The 15061-nt window shown below is 47.0% G+C and overlaps 1 protein-coding gene across 2 annotated transcripts in view; it reads left to right on the forward strand.

Moving 5' to 3' along the window:
* The window catches only part of LOC146208539 (potassium voltage-gated channel protein Shaw-like), a 113767-nt gene that overhangs the window by 48673 nt on the left and 50033 nt on the right, over nucleotides 1-15061 (forward strand). The window contains exons 2-3 of one of the 2 annotated variants that reach the window (XM_084594576.1): nucleotides 5459-5805; nucleotides 7355-8492. In XM_084594576.1, the coding sequence (XP_084450702.1) occupies nucleotides 5494-5805; nucleotides 7355-8492 (1450 nt within the window). In that variant the 5' untranslated portion in view covers nucleotides 5459-5493. Of the gene's footprint in view, nucleotides 1-5458; nucleotides 5806-7354; nucleotides 8511-15061 lie in introns of both variants that reach the window. The other variant, XM_084594584.1, reaches the window with a different exon arrangement.

Below are 15061 nucleotides of genomic sequence, written 5' to 3' on the forward strand. Positions count from 1 at the left end.
ATATACGTCCTACTCGTACGGTTCGAATGAAAGCGCCCAGGGGCGCTATAAACGAGGAAGCGCCTTTTCGTGTAGCGTTAGCACCGGCCCGAGGAAGTGATTGCCGCGGTGGGACTCGGCAATCGTCGACTGAGGAGCAGAACTTGAACCCGTGCTTTTGCCACCCTACTTAAGCCGCGTATCAAATAAACGCGGGGGCGTTCGAATTGTGTGTGTGTGCACAGGGGGAGGGGGGAGGGACCTCTGCGCGTGATGAGGGGCTGTGACGGAGATAAAATAAGATTGAAAACATCGGATTCAAATATACCAGATTGAGTAGTAGCTCTGGAAAAAATAAATGCGCTAGTTCAGAATCTCCCACCCTTACCATCAACCCGATTTCCTCCGTGAGGATTGAACACGCTCTCGTGACCCTTTTACGCGCGCTTTGCGCGTCGTGCCTTCCTTTAGGACGCCTGACTGGAACCAACGTCCGCTGGCAGAATGCACATTTGCACAATTTGTCGCCCTGAAACTGGCGCCAAATGCTTGCAGCATATCGCCCGCGTTCCAGGAGGTGTGGCACGGAGAAGGATGGCTGTTTGCACCTTTCCGTTCCTGTGAACAGCCTATCTTCGATTCGCTTCTTTCTGACGACTTCCTCTACAAGGACCGTATTTTGTAACTGTTAATTTTATGTTCCCATTTCATCTGGTCCTCTCCCATTGGTTGCTTCTGCCGTTGACGCAGGCAATCGGGCTGACGTCATGCTGCCTGTGGCAGGAACACGCGCACAAGTTGCATAAAAGCGTCTCACACCTAAGTCACACTAGCGGGTCGGTAGCGACGTTCACGAAAGACAGAGTACCCCACAATTCACCTTACACGGCTAAATAGCTTTATCCGCGCAAATTCACTTTCGGGAAAGAAACTGAGCTTCGATGTAATGGCCGCAGGGATAGTAGCTGCGATTATCTTTTGTCGCGTCTAATAAGATGACGATAGAATGAAGCCGCAGGAAATTGGTTAACCATGGCACTCACCACATTCTTCTTGGTTGTGGTGAAAAGGAGGTTTGTTTGCTGTTATTCATCAGCACATACGTGATTCCTTCTCCTTTTTTCCTGCTTTACATCAATTTTACCGGTTTGTTCATGTGCCCCATAGCTGTAAAGTGCAAATACGAAAAACAAAAAAAGCAAAACGATACAGCTTTGGGCAGGAACTGTTCCAATTAACATTGTTCACGCTTGTATACTTTCCATTCGCACTGCCTGAGCCCGTGTGGCTCAGATATCTTTCCTTTAAGCAGATAGCTTTTCAGTCTGACCCGAAGCTGTTTGAGCTCACCTTGAGTGCAAGAGTAAACAGGCTAAGACACACTACTAGAGCAGCCAGCTTGATTTCCATTTCCATTCCACGCACAGGTTCTGTCCTTCCAAACATGGGGCATTCCTGTGAATGCACAGGAGTGTTCTCTCTATGTATCTATCGATGACACACACACACACACACACACACACACACACACACACACACACACACACACACACACACACACACACACACACACACACACACACACACACACACACACACACACACACACACACACACACACACACACACACACACACACACACACACACACACACACACACACACACACACACACACACACACACACACACACACACACACACACACACACACACACACACACACACACACACACACACACACACACACACACACACACACACACACACACACACACACACACACACACACACACACACACACACACACACACACACACACACACACACACACACACACGCACACGCACGCACGCACGCACGCACACACACACACACACACACGCACGCACACACACACACACACGCACGCACGCACGCACGCACACACACACACACACGCTCACTCACTCACTCACTCACTCTCTCACTCACTCACTCACTCACTCACTCACTCACTCACTCACTCACTCACAAAATGCGCCACAGCAAACGGAATCACAAACTGGCACGGCCTGGTCCGATTCACGCAGGTAATTTAGGCAGCCTATCGTTTGGCGGCAGAGTGCTTGCTCTCCTAACCGCTAACTCCAGGTAGCGACGCGGCCAACGAATCGTAGCCGAAAGAACAGGCTACAAGAAATATAAAGAAGTAGTAATCGTTGACCGAACTGCCAAAAATTCGGAAGCAAGGATGTAGGGAGACTCCCTCGCGATCAGAGCTCACTGCTGAATAAAGCACGGCCTTTCGCTTCGGGGTCAGCGGCGGCTGGCCACCGAGCCACTGAGGCGAGCCTTCGGAGAGCAGCGAGGTGTTGCCAGTGCACCACCCCCTGGCCGCGCGGTCGTGGAACTCCTTCTACAGCGGGCATACCTCCCATCGCGCAACGGCGGCCTGCCGCCTCCGTCCGATTGATCTGCGGCGCCGAGGGTGGCTCACTCTTCCGCACTGAGTGCGGCCTGATTTAGCGAAAACCAAGTTTGGCGCGGCAGGGATGGCGAAGGGGGTGGTCGTTCTCCTTACCCTGGCCACCACCATAAGAAGGACGACTGAAGAACTGAGCTCCCCAGCGGCAGCAAAGGGTTCTTGCTCTTGTTCGTTGCCATTCCTCTTCTCTTCCTTTGCCCGTCGTTCGGCCGAAATTGTCGGCCGCGCTGAGCTGCGGCGCCAAACAAGAGGTAATGGCTTTCCCCCTTCCCCGTTCTAGCTCCCAACTTCACCCTTCGCCGCTGCAGAAGGGCCCGGCGCGTGAACCCAGAGCTCGCGCACCTTCCCTCCAAACCCCCACGCTCCGCCTCGCACTCCAAGGGGCTCTCTGTGTTTCGACACCTGCGTCTAAGCGCTCCCTCACCGGTATACGTATACACGGACGGACAGGGAGGGCAGGCGGGTATCGATTATGGGCAGGCTGGCTCAACGCTTGGCGCGGTTTTCTTCCCCATTCGTCTGCCTTTGCGCCCTGCAGAGGCGTGAAAAGCGGCGGCCGGAGGGCACAAAAACACGCGCGGACGCTGGAAATGCGACAGCGGTGGTTCGTTCTCCAAATCCTATATAGCGCCGACGCTGTTAGTCTGTACACTTCCCTCTCTTCGTCTACACAGCATGTGATTCTAATAGTTTGCGCAATAGTGGTATTGTAGGTTTGCGAACCAGTGGCTTTTATGGGGGAGAATAGCAGAGTAGTAGATGGTTCCAGCGATTGTTACTGACTCCCAGGGAGAGATAAAATGTGTCGCACGTCGCAAATGGCGCGATGCGTATAAATTCTCCGCGAAACACCGCCGGTGAACGAAATAAAGGAAGCAATGGGAAGCGCGGAAGACCACTACACTCGAGAGAGAAACGGCTTTATGCGACAGTACTACTGCGCATACCTACACTGCGCGTCCTCACTTTCGTTTAATGTTTGTCTGACAGCGCTAGCAATCAACTTGAGGACTGTGCAGCACAATGCAGCTGTTATTTTTAGACTCATGCTTTGGCGGTGGCTCTGACTGGCCGAGGCGGGATGATGTCATAGATGTCTTGACCAATCACAGAGCACCAAAACAGTATGCGCCAATGCATGCCTTATATGGCCGTATGCCAATGATCAATTACGAATTAATGAATAATTGGTTATATATAATTGATGACTAATTAAGTAACTCGTTAATAACTCAATCAAATATTTAATTACCTACTTAATGTCTGAATAAATAATTAAATAAATAATGGCTAAATAATTAATTACTAATTAGTGTCAGTTGCGTAGCAGAATGCGGCACTCAGGCTTTCGCCTTTCACTACTTTAGTCGCTAAAGTCCCCCGCCAATTTTTTTTCTTGTCACTATATTTTCTTGAGACAGCAAAATACAGCTTTCAAATAAGGAAACCCGCCGGGGTGCTCCGTAGTGGTAGTAATGTCGCACAGATGGATTTGAGGATAAAACTAGCTATTTCCTCTTGCGCAGACTGGACCCTTTGCGAGAGGAATAATTGACAGCTTATGGTGTCTGTGTCGCCTGCAAATCGTTGCATGGATGGTGATGTGAAGCGAGTGCTTAAGCCATTTTTTTTTCTTGCCGCCGTACAACTAATAGCAAACAGGCCGACACAGAAAGCGAAAGTAATTAAACTGCGTACATTGCAAAGGCTCGCTGAAAGTTTTGGGAATCCAGGGAATAACGACTCCAGAGTGAATGCTGTGCGCTGCCGCGGGTAAAGAAGTGCGACAGAAAAAATAGTGCTTTTGTTTTGCAAGCGATAAAGGTACCGATAAGTGAGCTTGATAATATTTCTGCGCTGTATGCTGACAAACAGCAAACTCCGACATTACACTGCGTCAAAAGTATGCGAGGGGCTTACCTCTGAGTCCGGCAAAGTGGTTTGTTCTGCACCTACAGCGACCATAACCTCTCACAAACGGAATGACTTTGTGTTCTCATAGTTGTCTCAAGTTTGGAACTCAGTAACACGGCGTCGCCACGGCTGTGAAGTTCCGTACTTCCTTCGGCATAGTTTTTTTCTTTTGGAGATTATAAGGCGAAAGCTTTACCAGTCTAATTGGCTCAAAAAGCCACCAGTTTTGTTTGTTGTGCCTGAGAAATGGTCCGAAAATACGTCCTGAAGCAGCAGTATGACGCACAAGCTATGCCGTCATTATCTCGCACAAAAGACCTATCCGCGAAAGGTGGCATCATCCCTTCAGACAACGCTGCGCATATTCTTTGTGTATGTATTCTCAACCCCGGCGGACCTCCGTGCGGAGACAGTCTTCCCGGTATTTGTATCTAAATTATGATTAAACCGTTCGTCGTAGTGCAGTTCGGGGGCGTCGTAATTCCGGCGGTGTCATATGATTTATCGTTGAATTAAGCATGCATCCGGCGGTAAAATTTGAGGATAGCTCACGACACAGATTCGAACCTACAATATACGTGTCCCTCCAACTGTACGCCTTCAAACCGAGGGTTCGGATAATAAAATTCCCATACGGCGCTTGAAACACGGTGCATTGTCTATGTCCAGTACGCAGAAAGGTGCGCAGAATACAATGTCAGCAATAAGGACTTCATTACATGTCGAAAATTTACCTTGAAAACATTTCACCCACTACTTTCGCATTCCTACGCGTAAGCAGACCTTAGTGCATCTGCTGATTTTTGTATGCTTCTTTAACGTGTGAGACTCATCACTGAAGTCGCTGCTAGTAATGATAGAACTAAAATATTTACTAAAAAAGCATGGGCATCTTGAGTTTGCTAATCTGAGTTGCATATCTGCAAGTCAGTTGATAACGTATAGCTAAAACCAATGAATTGCCTGCTCTTGCCGTACTCTGCCTCAGAACAGACGAGGCTAACAGCTGTTGAAACTGTACTCGATGAACATGTGTACAGTATAGGGCTCAATGTATGCGTGGTAAAGTTGTCAAACTGTCCGGGCTTCCCCCTCACAGGTGCCGAGGACATGCCGACCTGAAGGCTCCAGAGCATGTACCACCACGCGAGCAACAGTCGCGGCACCTTGGATGTGGAAAACCGCGTCGTCCTCAACGTGGGCGGGATACGCTTCGAGACGTACAAGACGACCCTAAAGAAGATCCCGGCCACGCGCCTCTCCCGGCTCACCGAGGCACTGGCCAACTACGACCCCGTACTGAACGAGTACTTCTTCGACCGCCACCCGGGCGTCTTCGCCCAGATACTCAACTACTACCGGACGGGCAAGCTGCATTATCCGACCAACGTTTGTGGGCCGCTCTTCGAAGAGGAGCTCGAGTTTTGGGGCCTAGACGCCAATCAGGTGAGCGTCACTGATGCGGAGACTCTTTATCATATGGAATCAATGCTTCTCATTTTCAGTGCAGATTGGTCGGATATATGCTAGATGGTCTCGCTGAAGAAAAACAACACGAAAGAGGAGTGAACGTTTTCGCTTTTGCTATGGACGTATATACTTTGGGTGTGGTTGGCTCGTAGTAGATGACCTTCCTATTTATATTACCTTGTCCAGTGCAGCCCTCCTACACTTTGACGGCACGGGCAGACATTGCTGTTATCTGATTTTCGTAAATATGGCGTGTAAAGTGTTTCGTATGCGGCAAAGTTCCCGAAAAGTATGCCATACTTTGCCTGTGTGAAACCGATTCCGCATAACGGGCAGGTATCTAACGGGCTTATTAAATGAATGCCATTTTTTAGTGATCCAGCTAATGAGCCACTGTATCTGGCTGCTTTTTGCACTGCTGTGTATGCGAGAACAGTTGCAGTACGAAGGCTGGTGGAGGTCGCGAAAGCCTAATCGCGTCTCTTTTTGAAACAGCTGTTTTATTTTGAACGCTCGCTGCGCGCTTAGGCGCTGGAAAAACATTTTAATTTTTTATTTCTACTTATTTGCACTGAAACTTTTGCGGATGTGGAAGTTTCTTATTTCTGCTACTAAGGCGCTGCAGTGGTAACCAAGCAACAGTCGCTGTCAGTGTTAACGAGCTTCAAAATATCGCGCAACCGTGGTTATCCTACTTTGAGAGAGAGGGAGAGTGATGTTCTTAAATTTTATACTATTCGACATTCCTTTCCACACTATTCGACTTTCCAATTCAAGTATTACTCAGTAATTGAAAAACGCAAAAAAAAAAAAAATCTTCCTGGTGCCCCATTTAAGCTACGATGAAAAATATTGTTCGAGTTTCCGTTTTGAGGCTCATAACCAGAAAATTTTGGCAAAATCTGTGAAAGAGAATTTGGTCCTGATTTTTTTCTCGCATTGCGCAACTGCAATATAATAATAAATATACCCAGAATATATACCTCGCCATATATATAGTGTTTCTATAGTTTTTTTTTTTTTCAAGAACACGCTCCATTTATTTCCTGTGACATAATTACTTGTTGTTAGCGCAGGAAAAAAACTTCAGAATAAATTTTGCTACGCATTGGAAGCTTGGACTATTTCTATCAATATGTTCATAAACACGTCTTACACAATTCCACGGTTGTCCCACAATTATGAAAACGCAGCCCATTGGTTTTATATGGAAGTTTTAACAATTAGCAGCTAGTACCGGAGAAACGTTAAAAGCGAATTTTCGCTATGCATGAGAGACTCAGACTATTCCTATCAATATGGGAATAACAATATTTTTCAATATCCGACAACTACCTCTCCCTTGATAGGAGTCCCAGAAAGCTGCACTTATTAATGCCTTGCTTGTGGCGTCTTGGTCTGAGCTTATCCTTGATAAAATTCACACATTATAATCTATCGCCGGCTGCTTTGTGCAGCGAAAAGCTACACAAAGCACTAAATGGGCAGCGAACGAGATAAAGCTCACTCTCCGCTACGTGCGCAGGTGGAACCGTGCTGCTGGATGACGTACACCGTGTACAGAGACACGCAGGCCACGCTGGCCATCCTGGACACGCTCGACATCGAAAACGAGAAGCCCAGCGATGAGGAGCTGGCACGCAAGTTCGGCGTCGAGGACGACTACTATGCGGGAAAGCTGACCTGCTGGCAGCGGCTCAAGCCGCGCATATGGCTGCTTTTCGATGAGCCTTACTCGTCGCTGGCGGCCAAGGTCATGGCCGTCATATCCGTGTTCTTCATCTGCGTCTCCATACTCTCCTTCTGCCTCAAGACGCACCCAAACATGCGCGTCCCGGTCATCGTCAACCGGACCGTCACTCAGCGCAACACGACCGCCTGGGTCCTGGACAAGGTCAAGACGGACGCGCACGACGCCTTTTTCTATGTAGAGAGCGTCTGCAACGCCTGGTTCACCTTCGAGATCACCATTCGGTTCGTGGTGAGCCCGCGAAAGCTAGACTTCGTGCGCGCGCCCATAAACATCATCGACTTCATCGCGACCATGTCCTTCTACTCGGACATGCTGCTCCAGCACCTGGCCTCAGACCTGGAGAACGCGGACATCCTAGACTTCTTCTCCATCATCCGAATTCTGAGGCTGTTCAAGCTGACGCGGCACTCGCGCGGGCTCAAGATCCTTATCCACACGTTCAAAGCCTCGGCCAAGGAACTGTTCCTCCTCGTCTTCTTTCTGGTACTGGGCATCGTGATTTTCGCCAGCCTCGTCTACTATGCGGAGAGGCTGCAGGCGAACCCTCGCAACGACTTCACCAGCATCCCCGAGGGCCTGTGGTGGGCCATTGTCACAATGACCACAGTGGGCTACGGGGACATGGCGCCGAGGACCTACGTGGGCATGCTCGTGGGAGCTCTGTGCGCGCTCGCGGGCGTGCTGACGATCGGTCTGCCCGTGCCGGTGATTGTGTCTAACTTCACCATGTTCTACTCGCACACGCAAGCACGCGAGAAGCTGCCCAAGCAGCGACGCCGCTTCGTGGGCGAGCCGCAGGGCACGGGGCCCGCGGCGAGTTCGGGGCCACAGGTGCCTCAGGCGCGGCGCATGAACGCCATCAAACACCACCAGCACAGCAGGGAGTTCGAAGCAGCAACCAACAAGCCAGGTACTTGACAGGGCCTTCGTGAGTTCCCTTTCTTTCCATACTGCTTCCTCGTCTTACTTCTCTCCGCATTGCACCGAAGGAAGTGCAACAGGGCGTTCACTTGCCTTGCCGCACTTTTCGACGAATTGTAAGACGGTGCGAAAAAAAAAATTCAAGTATGTTGAAAAATGTGCGTCATTTGTGCGGATAGGTACGAAGAACACTTCATTAGCATCCGGAAATTCAGATAAATTGTAATTGAACATCTAATTTGGAGACGCACCGAGCGGATAATGAATACAAAAAGAAAAATGTCTGAAAATACAACATATGCTTCTAATAATTGGGAGAATAATCAATGAGTGCATGGTAATACAGTGGATTTGCTTCGTCCTACGCATCGAGAAACACATTAACGATAACGAATAGGTTTTAAAAATATCTTTGATGCAATGAAGCAGGAGTGCATAAGGACGACGACGATTGATTGGTTGACTGATCGATCGACTGATTGATTGATCGAACACTCGGTACTGCTCTTGCTACAACGCTTTCCGCATATATGTAAGCTATGTCAAGCTGCACGATCATAGTAACACGAAGTACTTATGCAAATCAAATAAATAAACTGAAACTAAAAGACGAATAACAAGACCAGGTACGCAAAGAAGAGACAATATTGTTTTTGTTTTTCGCTTGCTGACAGTGCAAGACGATGTATTTTATTTCTTCGCTTACTCTACAAATCGTTTAACAGGTAAACAGCCGAAACCTTTTTTTTTTCCAAGCTTAACAGAGATCAGAATCATTTCCTGATGGACCGCTGCGCAGTTTAAGACGTTAGTTTATGCAGCTTGCTCTATGCGCTTTTTACATTAGGTTCTTGTATGCAAAAATCTCATACGAGCAATGTATTGCCCTTTGTAAAGGAGGTAGAACTCTGAACGCATTCAGGGTAGCGATTCAGGGTAAAGTGGCTCACTAGCCTTATTAACGCGATACATATATTGTTAAAAGTCCCGCTCCGTAGAAAATCCCACGTCGGCGTTTTCGACGTTGTTAGCCAAAACTCAGAGGCATGACTCTGGCGAGTGATGGTGGCCGACATAGCCGAGAATCGAATAGACGTAAAGTTAACTGACGTGGCGTAACCACACGACATGGCTTATTTGGCAGGAGCTGGCAAAAAGTTTCCTTCAAGATGGGAATGTGAGATGAGAATCAGCCTTCCAGGACTCTTTGGTCCCAAGTTGGGCACGCTGTGCTTAGGCCACGTGGGCACTTACTTGCGGCTTTGTTTTAAACTGCCTTGTGACTTTTCATGCACGAATGTATGATAAAGAGTATGTGTAAGATATTAGATACAGAAATTAACGGATTACTAATCGGGCGAATAGCGAAATCCATGTACGCGCGCGCACGTGAGAGATGAAACTTTCATTAAAGATAATATGAGTTGCTAGACTTGCAGATTAGTTGGATGATCCTGGCTTGCCATGTATGCGAACAAGGATCCGCAAGGAGACTTGGCAGACCGACGCCATCACCGCCTTCGCTTCATTCCATAAAAGGCAGAGCTTAAATATCCCTCCAACTTTTTTTTATTAGTCAATCGGAAATTAACTTTTTCCGTTACCTACCCAAATCTCTTTACCTGCACTGTCTTCCTCATCGCACTTGTTTTCTCGAGAAATCGATTCAGTGATTTTTTTTTTAAATTTTTTTGCGGTTCTCCCCTAATTGATCCCTAATTTATGTAAATATCTAGAACACGTGTGATGACTTCTTCTCGCAACTTACACATTCTCGTAACTCTGGCTTGTTCTTACAAGCTCGAAAACAGGAACGTTGTAAATATGGCTCACCGGTCGCAGCAACCGCTATAACCGCAATATATAACACCTCGCGATGCATTCGCTGTAGGGATAATATACGATATCGCTTTCCATGAACAACACTTGATGCAAGCGATCAATTGTTTTCTTACGGCCGCATACAAAATAATATATATATATATATATATATATATATATATATATATATATATATATATATATATATATATATAGACATGGTTTGCTTGCTACTAATGGGCCAGAATTAAATTCAAACAGGATGTCACACAACTTTCCCGATTATCTATTTTATTCCAACAGTTTCGGCCAGTGGACCTTCCTTCTTCAAGGTAGAATGGAGAATATATATATATATATATATTCGAAGCACGTACGTACATGCCAGTTTGTCGCCAAAAACGCAATGTTTGCTCAAGGTCTATGCTGTTACAATAGTTTCATTATTTTTGCATTGGTTAAGCGAGCCCTGTCTGCCCGGACCAATAAGCTCGTCTTCTGTGCTTTTCGATCAAGAAAACCAAAGACAAAAATATAAAAACCAAAATAGGCCGGATGTAATCCGCCATCACAAAACATCATTTAGACGACCGTCCTCTCGTTTTCTCTCTTTAATTCTTGAAGTTCCTGTTCTTCACCAGCAAGCGCGAACGTACGCTGAATGCTCCAGGTCTGCCACTCTGCTTCGTTCTTATGTCTTCTTCCGTGCGCCCATTAGTGGCGTGCGGGGAGCCAGCATTTTCCTGACGCATTCGAGCCAGCCCTCCGAGAAAGAGCGAGCTTTGTTCCGAAACACGGACACGTATAGCCCTTTGTTCGAAAAGAGCGGTGACGTGAGCGCGCAGCTGTGTCTGCGAAAACAAACCAAGCCGAAAAACAGTCACGGCAAGAATAACGTTGTGGGCAAAGCAGCGAAAACAAACACTGGAACGCAGGTGTATTTTCCTTACAGAAGCGTGCTTCTATCGGCCGAGGAAAGTGTTGGACGAGGCGAAGGACATGCGAAAGACTCAGCGGCGCCGGTCTGAAAGCACTGGGAATGGCGCCAACGGGCAGTGTGTATGCATAATAGGGTGTCAGTGTTTTAACGAATCTTATTGGGGGACGAGACTGACTAGTTGGTTCATCTGACGAACAACGAACAAAGACAGTGAGAAGGCCCTTGCACTTTTGGCCGTTCATTTCTGTTTGCCTGTGCTTTCGAGAGTGAAGCAGGATTGGGAGAAGCGGCCCCTCCTTCCAAAGTTTACTATCATTTTTGTTTTCTTAGCCGTTTCGCGCTTCCTCTAAATCTTCGAATTCTAAACGTCTTGGCTGTCATGTAATCTCATTTGCTATCAGAAACGTCAAGCTGAAACTTGCTTAAACATCTATTGGACTTCTTATCCAGGAATTGCGCGTTGACCATGATGATCATATTTCAGGCTACGAATATATTGCGGCATATCACAATGCATGCTTGCAACTTCCTGTCTCTCTTGAGAACATGGACTGAAAAACAGCGTTGACATGGAACGTTTCGACGGGTCAAAATTGGAAAGTGCTGACGTCTGATGCGTTTTTTAGTACCGCTGGGCTTTAGTAACCATGACGCTGTGAGCGCGTATGCTGTGCGTGCAAGAGCTTGCGTGAGAGCGAGCGAGCGCGGTAGCGAGAGAGAGAGAGAAAGAGAGAGAAATCGAAGCAAGTCTTTTAACGGTTTTCGTCGGTATGGCATGTTTGTTTCTATTGTTTTTCTTCAGGGGTAAAGTTTTTCAAGAACAATGTCAACATTCCGCAGTTGCAGCCTCTATTTCTGCGCTATCGACACACACAACAAAATTGCTTAGAACCCATGCCCTTTCCACTAATAATATGATGTTATAGTGATATGGGAAGACAGCTGTTCGCGAGCCAGCCTCGGGCTATGCTGCTTTAAAAGGGTTACAAAACTGAACATAATCCATGACATGCTATCAGTTCTTGGATTAAAAAAAAAAAAAGAAAAGAACAAGCAGTTGCAATCTAAAAACAGGGGGTGTGGTGAAAGCACAACCGGCGCTTAACTGTTCCGTGTTTTGACTTATCATTGTACTGCATCCTTGTGAACAGTGCACATGTGGGCATTTGAAACTAATGGCCGCGTAGATGGTGCCACCCTCTCGGAGTCTCCGTTTCCTTTGCCAGCACAGAGAAACATCTCCTGCAAGGAGTGCTGTCTATAAATCACAGACATGTCTCCACGACTTGACAGAAGGCAGACACGGTTTTATAAAAGTCGCGTTTTCCCTTTCACAAGATTCAAACGCGCGACACTTAGCAGGAAACCTGAAAAGGCAAAACGACTGATTTTGCAAGATGGAAGCAACTTGAAGCAGAGCAGGGAGATGACAGTTGTCTTCCATTGTTATCATCTGCTATGCCAAACTAAATAGACGATATTGGCAATAAAGAGGGTGTAGCACTGCATTAGCCAATAACGAAACTTTAGGCAACATAGAATTTTAAAAAGTCAGCTGTCGCTGAAGCTTTTTAAGAGCTTTTGCAACTCGGGAGTGTCTTGTGAGCTCTCCTAATTTCGATATGGAGAGAAATAGGAGAATAGAAAGGCAGGGTGGTTAACTAGGCGATGTCGAGTCGGCTACCTTACACATGGGGAGGAGAACAAAAGGAGAAATTTAATGTTGACCCTAATCGATTACAAAGTACCGATTAGACGTTATCGATGAGGTTGCACTGAAAAACATACTACACCGCCATAACATTCATAAACGACTTATACAGCATGACACGCTGAACCAGTGCAATACCCGTACACGAATTACACGACATACTGCACCACTAAAACATTCATACACGAACTATACACTAGTTACGCGACATACTACGCCACCGCAATATTCACGCAAGAATTACACTGCACGACATTCTAGGTTACTGCAGCTCTCAAACGCTATTTAAAGTGCTCGAGATACTACGCCACACTAGCTACTATTTGACACACACACCACACCGAAATTCACATAGGCTCCCCCTCTGACATGCTTGCACCAACGAGGCTTTTTCGCCCTATGCAGCGCGCCCGTATGGCATACAGAAGGCCTACGTTTAAGCCCCAACATCGTTAGTGGCACTTATATTTTCTCAAGTACCCGCATTATAAAGCCCCCCCCCCCCCCCCCCCCCCCCCCTCCCCCCTTTCGTCAGGTATGACTTCATTAGGACCCTCCCCGTTTTTGTTCACACCCTTTTCAGATTATCGGATTACTCCTGACGGAAGCAACCACCGACCGCGCCAAGTTTTCGGCCTAACGAGCTGTTTAACGCTGTGGCGTTAGCAAGAGAACTTTAACACCCTAGCTCTGCGCACTGTTGACAAAGGGTGCATGCATGCCGCGAGCAGCGTAGTTGACGTTTTTTTTTTTTTTTTTTTTTTTTTATTAATGTTGTCACCGCGAACACGAAAGAAATGGGCGAAGCCTCCAAGCGCTTACGCATTTTCTGTTTATGAAGGCGCCTCAGACACGAGCCGCCAGCTTACGCTCGCTCGACTTACCAAGTGTCACCCGCAGGCGTGGTATTCACGCAAGAAGTAAAGAAAGAAGGAAAGTAGAAAAAAAAAAGTGCTTATGTACCATAGCATGTACATGCAAAAAAAAAAAAAGATAAAACACGAGGTTTAGATGTGAGCCAACGCCCGTTTGGTCAGAACAAACGAAGAAGGAAGATGGAGAGCGAGAGGAAAATTGGCGCCTTATCGAGGCACATGGCTGGCGTAGTAAGTGAATTACGCAGGGATGGCTTAGCACAGTTTGGGAGGGTTGGGTAGACATGCGAACAGCTCTGCACGGCAACGACGGGGAAGGTGGGACGGCCGTTATTGCCACCCTGCGTCGGTTTGGGTGTAACTCAAGCCGGGCAGATATAGATAGACACGTGGAAAATTTCCCCGCCTCTGTCTCAGAAGGCGGATATCAGCGACACTGCAAGAAAGCCTTTGGGAAAGGTTTGTTTCCGCGTGCGTGAAAGAATGGTTGAAAGAAGGGAGTAATTAAGCTTCGTAGGTTTAGGGATTGTTTCTGTTTCGCTCTATCAAAGGTTTACAAATAATGTTAAAAATCCTCAACTTTCGAACACTGCGTTGATACATGGGATTCTAAATGGATAGATTACCGTTTTGTACAGTTTGGTATGGTATGGTATGGTATGGTATGGTATGGTATGGTATGGTATGGTATGGTATGGTATATCGTATGGTATGATATAGCAAGGTGTGGTATGACATGATATGGTATGGTACGACATGGTTTGCTATAATGGTATGATAGTGTATGGTGAGTGTGGTTGAACGTCCCGAAAATCGACATCAGTTATGAGGGAATCTGCAGTGAAGGGATCCGGTAGGGAGGAGGAGACAGCTTGTTCATACTAGACGGGTGAACTTGCGGGTAGTGCATGAAGGATAAGATACTTTCGATAGAAAGAAATGTCTTCTGTTTTTCTTTTGCTGGGAATAGAGTCCTGCTGCGATGGAGAGCAGCGTATAAGTTGTGCATTTGTAATTTTTCTTTTTGATCGTACACTTTTACAACGCAAAACGCATTTTCACCTGAAGTTTCAAGTACCTCTTAAGGCCTTTTTTTTTTTTTTTAATATTTACAGAAAGCGTTCCTCTATATATCATCGTAATGTCGCTCTCGTAGAAGACATCAGGCCGAGAGCAGCGCAGCTTCCCTCCGGATCCCGTCGAGCTGTCCT

Source organism: Amblyomma maculatum, chromosome 1 (genome assembly GCF_055883805.1).
Source record: "Amblyomma maculatum isolate TAMU_Amacu chromosome 1, ASM5588380v1, whole genome shotgun sequence".
Lineage (NCBI taxonomy): Eukaryota > Metazoa > Arthropoda > Arachnida > Ixodida > Ixodidae > Amblyomma > Amblyomma maculatum.